This window comes from Mytilus galloprovincialis, chromosome 9 (assembly GCF_965363235.1).
Source record: "Mytilus galloprovincialis chromosome 9, xbMytGall1.hap1.1, whole genome shotgun sequence".
Lineage (NCBI taxonomy): Eukaryota > Metazoa > Mollusca > Bivalvia > Mytilida > Mytilidae > Mytilus > Mytilus galloprovincialis.
The window spans coordinates 36,564,156-36,579,809 of NC_134846.1; the positions used below are offsets into that span (position 1 = coordinate 36,564,156).

General features: G+C 30.7%; 1 protein-coding gene across 3 annotated transcripts in view; it reads left to right on the forward strand.

Annotated features, from left to right (window-relative positions):
- Window positions 1-14,807, forward strand: part of LOC143044926 (calmodulin-A) — a 43,621-nt gene extending 28,814 nt beyond the window's left edge. For 2 of the 3 annotated variants that reach the window (XM_076217189.1, XM_076217186.1), the window contains exons 3-5: window positions 2,816-2,959; window positions 7,535-7,777; window positions 9,044-9,493. In XM_076217189.1, coding sequence (XP_076073304.1) covers window positions 2,816-2,959; window positions 7,535-7,777; window positions 9,044-9,093 — 437 coding nt within the window. In that variant the 3' untranslated portion in view covers window positions 9,094-9,493. Of the gene's footprint in view, window positions 1-2,815; window positions 2,960-7,534; window positions 7,778-9,043; window positions 9,494-14,601 lie in introns of those variants that run through there. The other variant, XM_076217187.1, reaches the window with a different exon arrangement.
- Window positions 14,808-15,654: the final 847 nt, after the last annotated feature.

Sequence of the window (15,654 nt, forward strand, 5' to 3'; positions counted from 1 at the left end):
GATGATAATTGCCAAACTGTTTAAATAAAGTCAAAACAGTATTAAAATCAGTAATTTCACTCAATTTGATATGTGCTTTCATCTGATTATTTGTAAAGTTTTGCAAAATCATGTTCAGTCGTTTTACTTTACACATGTATTTGCATTAACTGTTAGGTATATGAATTTCCAAAGCGTTTTATTTTATGAGTGTTATCATTCCTGCATATCTTTCGATATTGTTTATATCCTACAACCTAGAACTATTCTATGGAAGCGTATTGAGGGATAGCAACAATTTAAGCTATCTGAACCTCTTTTCATGCATCATTTGTTGTATTTATAGGACAATGATATTTTGTATTTGATCATCGGTTTTCATCATAAATTGATGCCATTTATACCATTTACCTCGATGTTTTCGGACGAACTTGTTATCAAAACCTTTATTGGGGAAAATGTGCTTAACATTTGTGAAATCCATTTGCAAAGGCAATACATTTTTCACAAATTTTTGTTCAAAATTACGCTAGGGTATATGTCATTGAATTCCTTTGGCTTCAATATGCTGATGATTTTGATGTGATGTTCTATCGAAGTGTCAGAGTCCTTTTATCTTGAACAGACGACTGAATGTTAAATGTTTTCAACTAATTATGATCTGCAGGCTAAAAAAAAAAGATATATTCACCTTTCGAGGATAAAATGGAGGTCACATTCACTGTACCTACATCACCACCAGATATATCTGGTAGACAAGAATTATACACCTTTGTGTTCACTTAATCATTCAATTGCTCTCTGAAAGTAAATATAATTCATTTCCGAGGTACCTGATTAATGACGTAGATATAAAAGTAAAAGCAGATAATCAAATAAAACCAAGTGAAATCTCGAAAAAAAAACGTAATTGAAGAAAATGACAAGTCTCGCGAGACGCGGTTGCTTGAACGTTGGAATTCCCAGAAGTCTACGTTTCAATCTTGATCTCCATTATTGTTTATCATTACTGTACAATTACTTTTCTAAATTGCACAGAGCTAGCAGTTTTTAGTTGGACTATACAAGTAATTGATTTTTATTCATTTACTTTCATTTGTTGTTGAATTGAGTAAATTTTAGAAGACCAAAATTCAGATTCCTTTCAAAAGGCTTTTATTTAAAAAATGTCCAGTGTATTCGATCTTCTTTCATTGAAATATCAATTCAATTTATTTGATCAAACAAAACAAAAACAAAAAATAATACATTGTTAATGAATATATTATATACACAGAAACATTCGATAACTTAACGCTAGAATAATCTTACCATTTCCACTAATTTCTTTGGAATACACATTTTTATTACATATTTTTTTTAGAAATGAATGAATTGAGTCTAAATTTCGGCACGACATTTTTTTGAAGCTATAAACATAAATTTCTATGAGCTTATAGTGATTTCAAAAACAATCGTGAATGTACATAGCTGTATAGCAATAGTAATGTACAGTTATGTTTTAATTCATTGATAACATAATCAATATTTGCACTGATTAAAACAAGTTCTAAATGAATAGACCCGAATGAGTTATATTTCATATTATTTTGAATGTAGGCTTTTTATACATATGATTGACAGAAAACGTATAATTACACTTGAACAATATAATGTCTCCCAATGGAATTTTTGGACATTTTGAGAAATCTATAACTCATTTTTATCCAGACATATAGATTTTACAACTCTATTAAATGTGAAAATATACTTTTGGTAGAAACAAATACAAAATAAACACGAGAATGATTATTCTAATGATAAGTTCCTTGTTTCTGTAACATTTTGTTCATTAAAGATATCAATTAGTTCAAACTGAATTTGGTATAGTTTTTTTGAATAGGTGTTCAACGCTTTGAGAAAATGTAGTACACATGTATGATCCACACTCAACTCCGAAACATATAAATAGAACAATATAGAACAATATTTAAAGAAAAAAAAAACAACACAAGACTAACAAAGTTTAGAGGTTCCTGACGGGACACGCACAAAATGCTATAAAAAGAGGGGTTAAACATGTTTTGTGAGTTCCCGAACTTTCCCTTCACCTCAAGCTAATATAGAATTCACAAATACACATAAAATAAACGCTAAAATTGCCTTTGAGGAAATTAATAGATATATTTTTTAACAATTCTCTTTCAACGTTGTCCATGTTCAAATCAGCTTTCTGAAAGGCAACTTTAAATAAAGCATTCCTATTAGAGTAAGACTTACTGGTTATAAAACTGAACCTTTTTTAACAAATTTTCATATCCCGTTTACGTTTCCCTCACTTAGTTGATTGACAGGAAATGCATTTGTGCTTTTTACGTAGTTAAAACATTTATAATTAGATAAAAAGAATACAAATGAAAAGATGAAGGAAATTCTTGTCAGAATAACATTAATTACATCCGTCTTATCATTTCTACAGTGCTGGTTATTTTCATACATCAAAGCGAGGCTCTTACAAATATTTTTTTAACATGACATTCACATAGAAATCAGTAATCGCCTGCTGGTTTTTTTTTATATATATCATAACCCCTTTTAAAAAGTAAAGTTCATAACAATATAGATGTTCAATTGTTGGTTGATTAATGTCCAGTGGCAAATATATCATGCATTATCAGGACAAGAAAAAAATAACAAACAATACAATAAGCAGAACCTGTAATGGGGTGTCCGGGAGGAAGGTTTTGGTCTGCCACTGAAAAATATGGGTGAATGAAAAAATAATATACAGATATAACAAAAAAAGCATTGCATTGTATAAATTCTTTATTTCTTTTTTTTATATATATTTTTGCAGAATTTAAAGAAGCATTCTCGTTATTTGATAAAGATGGCGACGGAACCATCACGACAAGTGAACTGGGCACAGTCATGCGCTCTCTAGGTCAAAATCCAACGGAAGCGGAACTTCAAGATATGATTAATGAAGTAGATGCTGACGGTAAGTTAAATCTTGATATACAGAAGAAAAACTAGAATTGCACGATCTGTGTTCTTGCTTAAGATAGCTTTGATCAAATGTATTGTTAGTCAGTCTTAGAAACAGCCGCGTAACTTCCAAGCAAGGACCAAAGTTCGTACACTCAGGACTTCGGAGAGCAGACATCCTTGCTTCGGAAGTTGACAGCCGCCCTAAAAGCATGGCTACTGATGAAAACACCAATAGCAGTATCACTTATTTCAACAAACATGTTCCGTAGAAAACCAGGGAAATACATTTTACTGGAATTAAGATGCACTATTTAACAATGAAATATCGTATTTATTTCGATTTCTTAGACAAAATACGTTATCTTTCATTCAAACAGGTTTTATGTTTTTTAATAGACAAAAGAAAATTTGGTAGGAAGAAAACAAAAGTAATGAAAACCCAAATGGTTTCAAATTAATTGCTTTGCGAATTTTGCATGATATTGACAACTCGATAGGTAAACTCAGTACATGTCAATTAAAATCGTTCAATTAGTTATTTTCAATATAATAATTTGCTATGAAGATAATTTTGTCAATGATTCCATGCACATTGTTAAAGTACTAATAATATATTCAAACGAATAAAAAGATACATTTCCCCGAGTAAAACATAACTTTAATGGCAATTGTTTTATATTCCGTAAGACATTCGGTTTTTTCAGTGGGAATGAATATTTTTTTTTATTGGTTTAAGTATTGAAAGCTAATTTAAGTCGTATTTTTTCTGAACTGATTTCTTTTCTTAGTATCTTTGTCCGTTTTAAGGAATTTAAACATTTCAATCCAGTTATATAATATAGTTTAACACGATTAAGGTCAATTATGCAGTAATACCTAATAACAAACTAGGTACGCTTATACCAGCTGTTATGAATGTCACCCTATTTGCCTTTTCTGATAACATGAACCTTGTTAGATATTGTCTGTAGTAACACCTTACAGAAATACCCTGTGCTTAAATCAGTTCTTTGTAGTCTATGTAGAAAAACAAAAAGATTATCTGTTTTAGTTTTGTCTCTTTATTATAGTTGAAAATAAATATTTCATTGAAAATTCCTGATTTAAGGGTTGCTGAAGTGTTTCACGTGAATAATAGACCATTTTCATATTACCGACATTTTTAAAATGCAGCTGTTGTTCTTGTTTTTTGAAGCTTTTGTCGACAGTTTTCTTCCCTGATGATAGGCCAAAAAATCTTATAAAAGTTATATAAAAACGCCAACAAAGTTCAAGATTGCGATACATCAACTTATATACGTTGATGTTTAATGCCTTCTATACGTGACTAAATCATCCGAAAGCAGTTAACTCCTCCCCCATCATGGCATCGTTTATATATCTGATTTTACTTTTTTTGGTCGCTCGGAATTTACCGAGTACCAGGATGTCTTAGCACAGGGGAGGTAACCTGTCGAAAAAATTTATATTCCGTAGTCAAAAGTCGGTAATATCAAATAAACTTTTGGCTCTATCACTTCTTCAATATGTCTCTCTTTTAATAATTGATTTTTGGCAGTCTCCGTCGATATATAGGTTGATGTATCGCAATCTTGAACTTTGTTGGCGTTTTTATTATATATTTTTATAAGCTATTTACATCCGTAAGCTGTTAATTGCATCGTCTATATTTGTCGTCTAAAACCATTGAATTGTTAACTATAGTTAGCTACAAGATCCTGTAGTAAACAATTAAGCCTATTCTCGGGGAGGAAAAAGGTCGACAAAAGCTGAAGAAAAGCAAGATCAGTTGCGTTTTGAAAATGTCTTTGATGTGAAAATTTGACTTTGCACCTCAAAAATATGTACGTCTCATCAAAAGTCCTTAAATGTTACTGTTACAACGAAAATAACACTTTACAAATTTCGAGTGTCCTTTATTCCGAGGAGCAATATACTTTTGGCATCACATGCTTATATACAGCTGCTTATCACCTTATGTCTATACAGACACACTCTCGTTTTGCATGAACTATTGCAAACAATTTTTATTTCTAAGTGGAAAAGTTATCCCTAATCACTATTTGACAACATACGATATGTCAGAGTGAAAAAAGAATAGCATTTTTACTATTTTGAAAATAATTTAAAACAAAATAGTGAGATATTATAAGCATGTGTCGTATGCATACGATTAATAATAAATGCAAAAACTATGTATGCGTCCAATTTTGTTTTGTTTTGTTTTCGAGTAAAATATTTATTTCAATCTGTTTCAAAATTCTTGTACCAGGTTAAGATTATATGACAGTTGTTGTCCATTCGTTTGATGTGTTTTATCAGTTGAATTTGCCATTTGATTAAGGACTTTCCGTTTTGAGTTTTCCTAGGAGTTCAGTATTTTTGTGATTTCACTTTTTCTAGGACGGTGTTTATTTTCACTTTTATTTTCATCGTCTGGGGCAAGATTATTTCTTTCAGGTTTTACCAGTCCAAAATATAGATAGGATGGCATTAAAGAATAACAAACTGCAAATATTTTTTTCAATATAGTTTCAAATATCACAGCCAAAACTATAATTCAATAGTTTGTTGCATACATTATACAAGCATCTGTAAGTTCTAATGAAACTGACACTTTACATAAGTCCTTCGTCATGAACTCTCAAACCATATCATTTAAAAGCCAGGGATGTACAAAAGGTAAAATGAGAAAAATACTGAACTCCAGAGGAAAATTCAAAACAGAAAGTCCCTAATCAAATGGCAAAATCAAAAACCCAAACACATCAAACGAATGGACAACAACTGTCATATTCCTGACTTGGTACCTGCATTTCTTATGTAGAAAATGGTGGATTGAACCTTGTTTTTATAGCTAGCTAAACCTCCCTCTCAAATACATACTTGATGAGTTATTCGTAGAAATGGTAAGGGATATATGACTAAAACGAATTATAAAATTAATGTCAACCTTGCCTAAGGGAGTCGCAATTTTATATTTATAAAACAAAATCCAACACAGCGGACCATATGTTCCGCACTAATTTATAACCTCTTTGTTATAAGCTGTAGCATTTTATGGAGCAATGCAGATAAACTGCTGCGGAATTGGTAAGTGAATCGCTGTATGAGAGTGAAATAATAGCTCTAGCAGTTAATTGTCTATAGCAGTTTAGTTTTTCTAATGCATTTGAGGTGGTTGGAATGGAGTGCTGCATGAAGGTTTTCAACAATTAATGGCCGCTGTCTTTCGAAAAGACGTAAATAGTTATGACAGTTTACTGAAATACCGAACAATGAAACATATAAATATATATATAATATATAATAAGCAATTATTATATTAATACTTACTAAAGCTGCAAAGAGGTTTCTCTAAAACAAACCAATGCCGACCTTAAGACAAAAATCTATATAATTTTCGTAAAACACTTTTCACAACAATATGTACCTTATTCTTTATGATTTGTTCCAACTTATGTCATTTTTCATAGACGCTTATTTCATTTGATTATTTTCTGGATATATTTTAAAACTCATTCGATCATTAAAAAAAGACAAGAGTAAAGACACATACAACAGTGTCAAATCATAAATGCACCATTGACTTCAGATGATGCTTTTTTTACCAACACGACGGGTGCCACATGTGAAGCAGCATTTGCTTACCCTTCTGGAACACCTGAGATCACTCCGGTTTACGGTGATGTTTATAATGCTCAGGCTTGAGTAGTTTTTTTTGTTTGTTGTTGTTTGTTTGTAGAATTATTGAGATTTTTTTCTCAGTGGCATTGTCCGTTCGTTTTTCACTTTCGAGTTTGATTATCCCTTTTGTATCTTCTGCTTCTCATTGTTTTTCAACTTTAATGTAATTCTATACACAGGCATTCAGTTTAAAAGGCGTACTTTGTGGTTTAACCAGTTATACACATGATAAACAAAACCTTGTTTTTTTAACCGTTTTTTTTTAACTGTTTTAGATATTTTTGTCATTGTGGATGTCCTACAGTTGTTTGAATATGCTTCATTTGGACTGTATGGTATACTAGTAGTCGACTTTTCCTTGTTTTTGTAATGCGATTTTTGTAATGACAGCAGGTTAATTACTATGGAAATGAAAATACGAACTTTTAATAAAAAACAGATAAAAATAGACATTTACAGCCAACAGCAAAAGACAAAAAATGAGCTTGAAAATATTTTTCTCCGATTTATGGTTATTATCCAATCCATATGTTAGGGAATATTGGAGTTTAAATAGTCCATCCGTTTTCATGATCCTCTTTCTCCTGGTCGAAAAAGGTCAAATAAAGAGAAACTTGCGTTTAAAACATGTTGTTTTCAAGTCAAAGGTCTGTGTCAACGATGACTTTCATATCGTATCAGACTTTATACAACTTGAGGAACGAGAAAACGATTTGTTTTCTGGTTATTTCATTGAATTATCTATTCTCCATTTTATTTTCTTCGGTGGTTATTTGACTTGTTGGTTTTTTTCATGTTTTACTTGTGTTGATTATAAAGTCTTGTATTCATGTAATGAATAATTTACTGAGAAAGAAAGAGGAGAATAATAGTCTTGCAATCTTTTTCCTAACTTTAGGTAATGGAACAATCGATTTTGAAGAATTTTTGCTTATGATGGCAAGGAAAATGAAAGACACTGATAGTGAAGAAGAACTTCGAGAGGCATTCAGAGTTTTCGATAAAGATGGGAATGGATTTATAAGTGCGGCAGAGTTAAGGCATGTAATGACAAATTTAGGTGAAAAATTAACGGACGAAGAAGTAGATGAAATGATAAAAGAAGCAGATTTGGATGGTGATGGATTAGTTAACTATGAAGGTACATTTCAAATTCCTATTTGACACTATGACGGCTGTATATGATCTCCCTTAGCTTTACTTCCTGCTATGCAAATGAATGTCGTTTTTAGAAGACAATAATTGCATGAAATCATCGCTTTTTTCCCCACTAACATTTGAACGCATTCTTTACCATGCCAGGTTATCTATCTTAATTGATATAGAAAAAATTTCATGGTTAGTTAATCGGTGTGCATTTATTCCAACACCTTTTTGAAAATGGATTAAATATGCTGCTTGGTTGCTCTCAATTTGCTTTTATACTTATTTTAAAGGTTATATTACCTCAAATATTTTCTTAATAGTGTTTCAGCTTTACTATTTAACAAATAAAATTCTTGAAATGGTAACACATGTTGTTTTCAAAATTAAAATTTCTAATGCATCTATTTATTCATAATGCATTCGCTGTTGCAAACAGGAGCTCTTTAATTGCCATCTCTTGTTTTAATTGAAATTAATTGCACCATTTATTGTCCTCAGTGCAACCAGAACAGCATCAGTATGAAACAGCTTCAATGAAATGCCAAATATTTCAAATTTGTCACTGAAATTTTAACTTTCCATCTTTTTCGAAAGTGATAATTTGAGATTATAAGTTTATAATTGTTTTCAAACGGCTGTTGAATGCTTTTTGCTTAATTAAACACAAAAATGCTTTCAAGCAATTTACGTGTGTATGAAAACTTAATTTTCAGTATGAAGCTTTTAATGGTTTGACATGGTATTGCATTCAAAAGATAAGGGACAATTATGTTACATGCGTTTAAGGTTTAAATGCCTTTTACAATTCTATATTTTACAGCATTTTTGGTTTCCAATCATAATGTTCAATGGATTGCCGTTTAATGATGTTCGACAAATCATTTTCAACATTCAATGATGTTTTGTTATGTCCTGGTGTAGCTAAATGGCTCATGTTTTTTCTATGGCCCCTTGATATCTTATCTAACTAAGAAAAAAAAATATATTCTAATTTTAGAACATCGATAATAAATTGTTGTTTTGTATTCGTTTGCATATGTCGGAGTAACATTTAAAACTATTAGCGTAAAAATAAATACGTCGCAATTTAGAGAGTAAACAGAAGCTTCTATGTAAATTATTAACACTTTTAGGATTCGTATGAATTTTGTATTTCCTTAACTTAGTTTTCATACACATGTTTTTAAAGTTCTTTTTTGTTTTGTTTTTGGTGTCTTCAATTATTATAAAAGTAGGCTGAAACTTTTCAGTTTACTTTCAGATTTTATGGGATATGCAAGATTAATTCTTTCTCGAAAGACAAAAAGATGAAGATCTTCACCTACCAACATGCTTCCTTACCATTCCATCTCCTTGTGTACGCCTTGTGACGTCACTTCCTGTTTGGTGCCATGTCATACCAAGTCTCTGACTAACAATGAAGGAGTGCACGTTTTATTTGCTTTGCGCATGTTTGACTAACTAAAATGCTAGACAAGATATGCATCTATTCCAAGATTGTACTTGGTGTTTGATATTGTACTTTCATAATTCCAAAACTTGATATAAATAAACATATCTATGCGTTGTCTAAAGAAATATAAAAACGCTCAGATGATTTCACTTAAGAAGCGAAAGTGTTTTATTAACAATTTGTTTTATACTACATTGTAAATTTTTAAAAAGAAATATATCATTTATTATATTATTATTAAAATAACATAAAACATAACGGTTGTTTTGCTTTTTACTTAGGGCGAATACATTTACTTTCGATGGAAATCTATAGAAGAAAAAATAAGTAAATAGACATCAGACATATTACTTTAAACCAATGTTTTTCTCTTCTGCCGAATGTATGAATTATACAACCATCATCATACTTTATCTTAAAAGTTCCGGAGGACACTTATTTTCTCATTTCGGAAGGTTTTAAATCTTTCTACAAAATATGGATTGGTTCATTGTTGAAGGTCATACGGTGACTTTTAGGTAGTAAGAGCCACGTCACTGTTTGGTGGATGGTTGTCTCATTAGCTACCATACTACACCCGCTTACTTTTATTTAGATTATGACCGAATCTTCTGAAAAGGAACGAGTCAGAAATTGAAAGTCCATAGAAAAGAGTCTGCATGGGGTCTACAGTATAGGTCTCATGAGAAAAATCTATAGAAAAAATGGAAAAACATGAACAAAGTTAACAGAGTGCTTAAATATAAAAAATAGATAATAACGGGCAAAAATATATAAAGAATAGAGAATAATTGGCAATAATTGAGAAACATTACATATTTTTTTTAAAATACAGAAATGAAGGTCTCCCTCTTCAAAATCAAGACCTTCATCGAACGATATCAATTTAAAATTGAAAGAGACGAATACGGAAAAACACAGGAAGAGCAAAATCTAAAAGATATGTACGAGCGATGGCAAATCCAATTGACAGCATTGTTTTGCAAGGTTGATACAAATCGCACATGCCATCAGCATTTTAGCATTAAATATAATATAAAATTGAGAATGTAACTGGGGAATATGTCAACAACACGACCAAAGAGCAGACAACAGCCGAATACAAACAAGAAAATACCGTAATATTGTATGCTATAGATATGCGCATCCATGGGGTGCGGGATTTTCTCATTGCATTTCCAATTTTATTGAAAACCCATTGATGACCTTCAGCTGTTGTCTATTCTTTGGTCGGGTTGTTGTCTATTTGAAATATTTCCCATTTGATATTTTCCGTTCTCAATTTCATTATAAAATATTAAAAGTTAATGGGGTTATTAAGAAGGATTATAATGAGATTACATAAAAAGTATAAAGCATCAGATATATGCAATTTAAATAGTCACCATCAATAGATTCGTCACAACCAAAAGAAGCATAAAGGACATAGTAAACAAATGCATTATAATTTTCTACTCCTTATATTACAATTGTCGTGTCATTATTGTGCTTGTAATAAAAAAAACCTCGCAATACTGCATTGTATATAACTATCACATTAGCAAATTTTGATGTCATAAAACCATACTGAATTTTTCGACCTGGTAAACGTTTTGAACGCTGTTACAATATTTTCGTTTTTTTTTTATCTAGTGTATTGATAGACATATTGCGAGAATGTAAAAATCGTTCATTTGAATGTTTGTTGCACAAAGATCTTTATTAAAATATATCTATCAAATGGAAACTAAATCACCGACCACGGCCTTCAACAATAAAAAAAAAATACTGTCTATTCGACATTATATTAGAAACAAATCTTACTTGTCTATTTATAAATTTTGAAATTATATAGAAACTAAGGTTTAAAATTCCTCAGACAAAATAGATCTTAAATGGATTTGGTAATTTTGTTATCTCCTTTTTTGGTAATATAGCATTTCACCTTTACTGGTTCGATTCTTATACATGCTCATCTTGCGCTTTTTCTGATGAAGGTAAATCAAGAAAAGCGCTATTTTGATATTTTTATCTGTTATGTCTGTTTGTTTTGTTCACACATCGTTGTCAATATAAAGGAATTTTATACAAGTGAGAGGTTTAGCTATAAAAACAGCTTTAATACACGATTTCCTTTATAGGAAAGTCGGGAATATGACAGTTGTCATTTGATAAGGGTCTTTCGGTTTTGAATTTTCCTCGGAGTGCAGTATTTTTGTTATTTTCTTTTTTCGGACGCATAAGATTTATAACGTCTTGTTTCATTTCTTAAAAATCTTATACCATAATTTTGACAAAATTTTGACCTTTCTAAAGTGGTATTGGTCTTTATGTCATTGTTGCAGTGCAAAACTGTATTGCAATATCTTTTTTCTTTTCTTCTAATATATAGATTTAACGAAACTGTATCATAAAAACAACTTTTCAACAAATATTGAGATTTAAATAGTACCTTAGTATATAGCATAACTAATTAAGTCGTCCGTCTTAAGATTAAATGGACTCTGGTTACTTTCTTTAATCTCCTCTGAGTTCATTTAGAACAGTATTAGCGTAATAATTCAGTATTAACCGAATTCTTCTTGTTGCTAAATAAAAGCACGATAATAAGTTAATGGACGTGTTACTGGTTATCTAATACGTCTAGGCTATAAGAATAGTTAAAACAAATTCAATCATGAACAGAAAAGAATTGATAATTCCCCTATTGATACTTTTATCAATAGGGGAATTATCTTGATTCAATTTATAAAATCTTTGTAAAGGTATTTGACAAAAAGTTCTTACTTTGCTGGGAATTTATTACGTACTGACGTATTGCTTCCTTCAAAAAACATTATTGGAAGATAAATGAAATAATCTATTTCGAAAGCAAACTTTTAATGATCAAAATATGTAATGAATAGGCAGGTATGTTCAATTGTTAAGTCAGTGTCAACGTATAATTAATCATGTATACAATTTTGTATAAGTATGCTCTGTTGGGTTTAGGACTTCATTCGAATTTTTTTCTTCGAAAATTATTCCTGAAACCTTGGAATTAAACAGTTGTTAAAACCAGGTTTAATCCACCGTTTTTTAGTGAGTACATAAAAAATGCCTGTACCAAGTCAGGAATATGACATTTTTAATCCATTCGTTTGATGTTCTTGAATTTTTGATTTTGGCATTTGATTAGTGATATTCCGTTCTGAATTTTCCTCCGAGTTCAGTATTTTTGTGATTTTATTTTTTTTCCATTCAAAATGAATTTATTAGATTTAAATATCGGTAAACTATTGTTCCATTTAACAGTATAAACGTTGCGCAGAATTATTGTAAAAACATTATATGAAGATCAACCTGTTGACTGTTATATGAAAGTATATGTAATATCAATTTTAAATCAAATTATTTGTTTAACTATAAATCCACGAAAGAAAATCACGTTTTAAAGTGATCGCTTGGATCGGTATTATACGGGATGATATAACGTCTTCTTCGATAACAGGAGAGCCTATTATGTGGATATAATTATGTGAATAGCAATTATTCATCACTTTACTAGTCTTTCTTAATTAAAGGTACCGTCCATACGTGCCAAACATAACATAGTCGTAATAACTGCTGGCATCTTTTATTTAATATGTTGTCTGTATGCTAATTATTGTTATTAGAGGAATGCAGTCCCCATTGCGACAAAGAACTACATTTCTTGATGCAATATGACATTTTCTATCATAAGAACACAAATAAACACAATCGTTAAACAAGGTTTTTTTTTTTAACAAATGAGCGGAAAATGCCGAATTACGACGAGTGTATGGCGCAATGCGACATAAGAACGAAAATAGCTTAATTGCTAACAATAGGGTGGTACTTCAACTGCATTCCTAAATGATGTAAACCCAAGCCTTCATAAACAAAATTCTTGTATGTGTAAACATATGCTATGATGTCGCACACCAAGTATCAGTCATCAGTAATAGCAAAAATAAATAACAAATCAAGATCTCCAAAAAATGAAGATAAACTAGGGAACATTGACAGGAATACAATTTTAAATTTGTGTAGTCCTTGTCAAAACATACCAATTATATAATCGTGGTAATATTAGGTGGATTATTATGCCCCACCTACGATAGTAGATGGGCATTATGTTTTCTGGTCTGTGCCTCTGTTCGTCCGTCCGCTTCAGGTTAAAGTTTTTGGTCAAGGTAGTTTTTGAAGAAGTTGAAGTCCAATCAACTTGAAACTTAGTACACTTGTTCCCCATGATATAATCTTTCTAATTTTAATGCCAAATTATAGTTTTGACCCCAATTTCATGGTCCACTGAACATAAAAAATGATAGTGCGAAGTTCAGGTTATAGTTTTTGGGCAAGGTAGTTTTTGATGAAGTTAAAGTTACATCAACTTGAAACTTAGTACACATGTTCCCTATGATATGATCTTTCTAATTTTAATTCCAAATTAAAGTTTTGACCCCAATTTTACGGTCCACTGAACATAGAAAATGATAGTGCGAGTGGGGCATTCGTGTACTATGGACACATTCTTGTTTTAGGTATGTTTCATAGCAAAGAATTGGAAATCCTTATTGGGTAACGAATTACAGAGCATGTATAACTTCATCATGTTTTTCTTTTAAAACGTATCTGATACGGTTATCTAAGACAATCAGAGAGTACGGTAAAAATGCTATCAGATGCCTTGACCTTTCCGTAAAGTGTTACCATGATCTTGTCGTAAATGCTACATGTTTAGTCCGTAATCGAATTTGAGGTTCATTTAGCAGCTGTCCAAACAGAGAAAGACACAGCAAGCGATGTTATTATGACAAATTATCATTTTTCGTAGTACTAAATATGTTTGCACCTCGTGTACAACCGCTCCAAATCTCAACTTCAAATCGGTAGAAAAAAAATCATATTGATAAACTATGCCAATGGTATTTCATTTATTTCTTCATATGAAATCGATATCGTGCACTTTCTCTAACTGAGAAAAACGTGATGGATACGGTTCTCGAAAAGATCCAATACAGAAAGTAAAAGATGCACCTGCATGCATATCTTCAAATTAGTAATACATATTTTAGATTCATTGCATTATTCATTTAGGATTTATGGATTAAGAAAAAAATAAAGATTGCAACGCAATTATTTCTAACAGCATTTAATATTATGCAGCTAATGGTTGCATTCATGAACAGCAATTTCAACTTAGGAGGGTGGACACAACACTTTCATATTATTACTTTTTGTGTGATATCTGTTTAATACGTTTCAAGTTTTTATATATTTTTTTATTGTATTGTTTACATGCCTTCTACCCCTTGGGGTATACATTTTCATCTCGTTGATAAATAAACCTTAATAAATGAAATATTTCTTTTGTATTTCAGAATTCGTGACAATGATGACGGCCAAATGAAGTTACAATTTTACTGTTTACAAAACTTTGTATACCTTTATTTGTTTCGAATGTTCTGACAGAATGGAGAATAAGAATGAATGCGGCATCTGGTTAAACTTTTTTTATATTATTTATTTACTTTAAGACATTTTTGTAATCCATGACACATATTCATTAAATTCTTGTTCAATGTTATTTTGTATTTAATTATATTATACAAGTTGACAGACTACATATACCTCATCGTCGGCATGAAAGTCGCATTTGTCAAAAATAACGAAAAAGAGATAAAAATCGGTTATGCTGTATTAGAAACTTTACAATTTTTAAAATGAAATATTTTATCTTTAAGTTCAGGAGTAACATCAAGGCAAAGTGGGTTTTTTCAAGCTCGTTATTTTCAATTTGAAAACAAAAACAAAAAAACATTGTATCTATATATTACTACTTATTTTTACAAATATACATTTTTGTGCATAGTGTATCACGTGAAAACAATAGGTTAAAACTATTGACAAATCCATCAGAGTTGTCTTCCTTTCTACTACGATTTCAACATTTTAAATTCCCATTGTAAATTTCATCTCTCTTCTTTACAAGCATACTAAATTTGTGTATTGTTATCAAGATATAACACGTATAAAACACAGAACGAACAAATGAATATTTTGACCAGGCATTTGTAATTAAAAACAAAATGTATCATTCCTTTTTTCCCGAATAAATAGCTTCCTCATGACCATGACCATGACCAATGAATGATTTTTTGCATTTTCCATCACCAGAATTGCTCAAACACATAAGCATTAATGTATTGATACATATATATGTAAGGAACTATATGACCAAAAGAGATATGAAAAGAATAGATTAATTCATATAAGCCTGCTTGCATTTTTCAACGAGGAATTTTAGAATAGTTGTCCATAATGAATCACTTAATCACTTACTACTGGACTGATGATTATCTCTTAGACTCACAGTCAATTAGCAGCAGTATTGACCCATTGCTAGAATAAGCAAATAAATATATAAATTCATA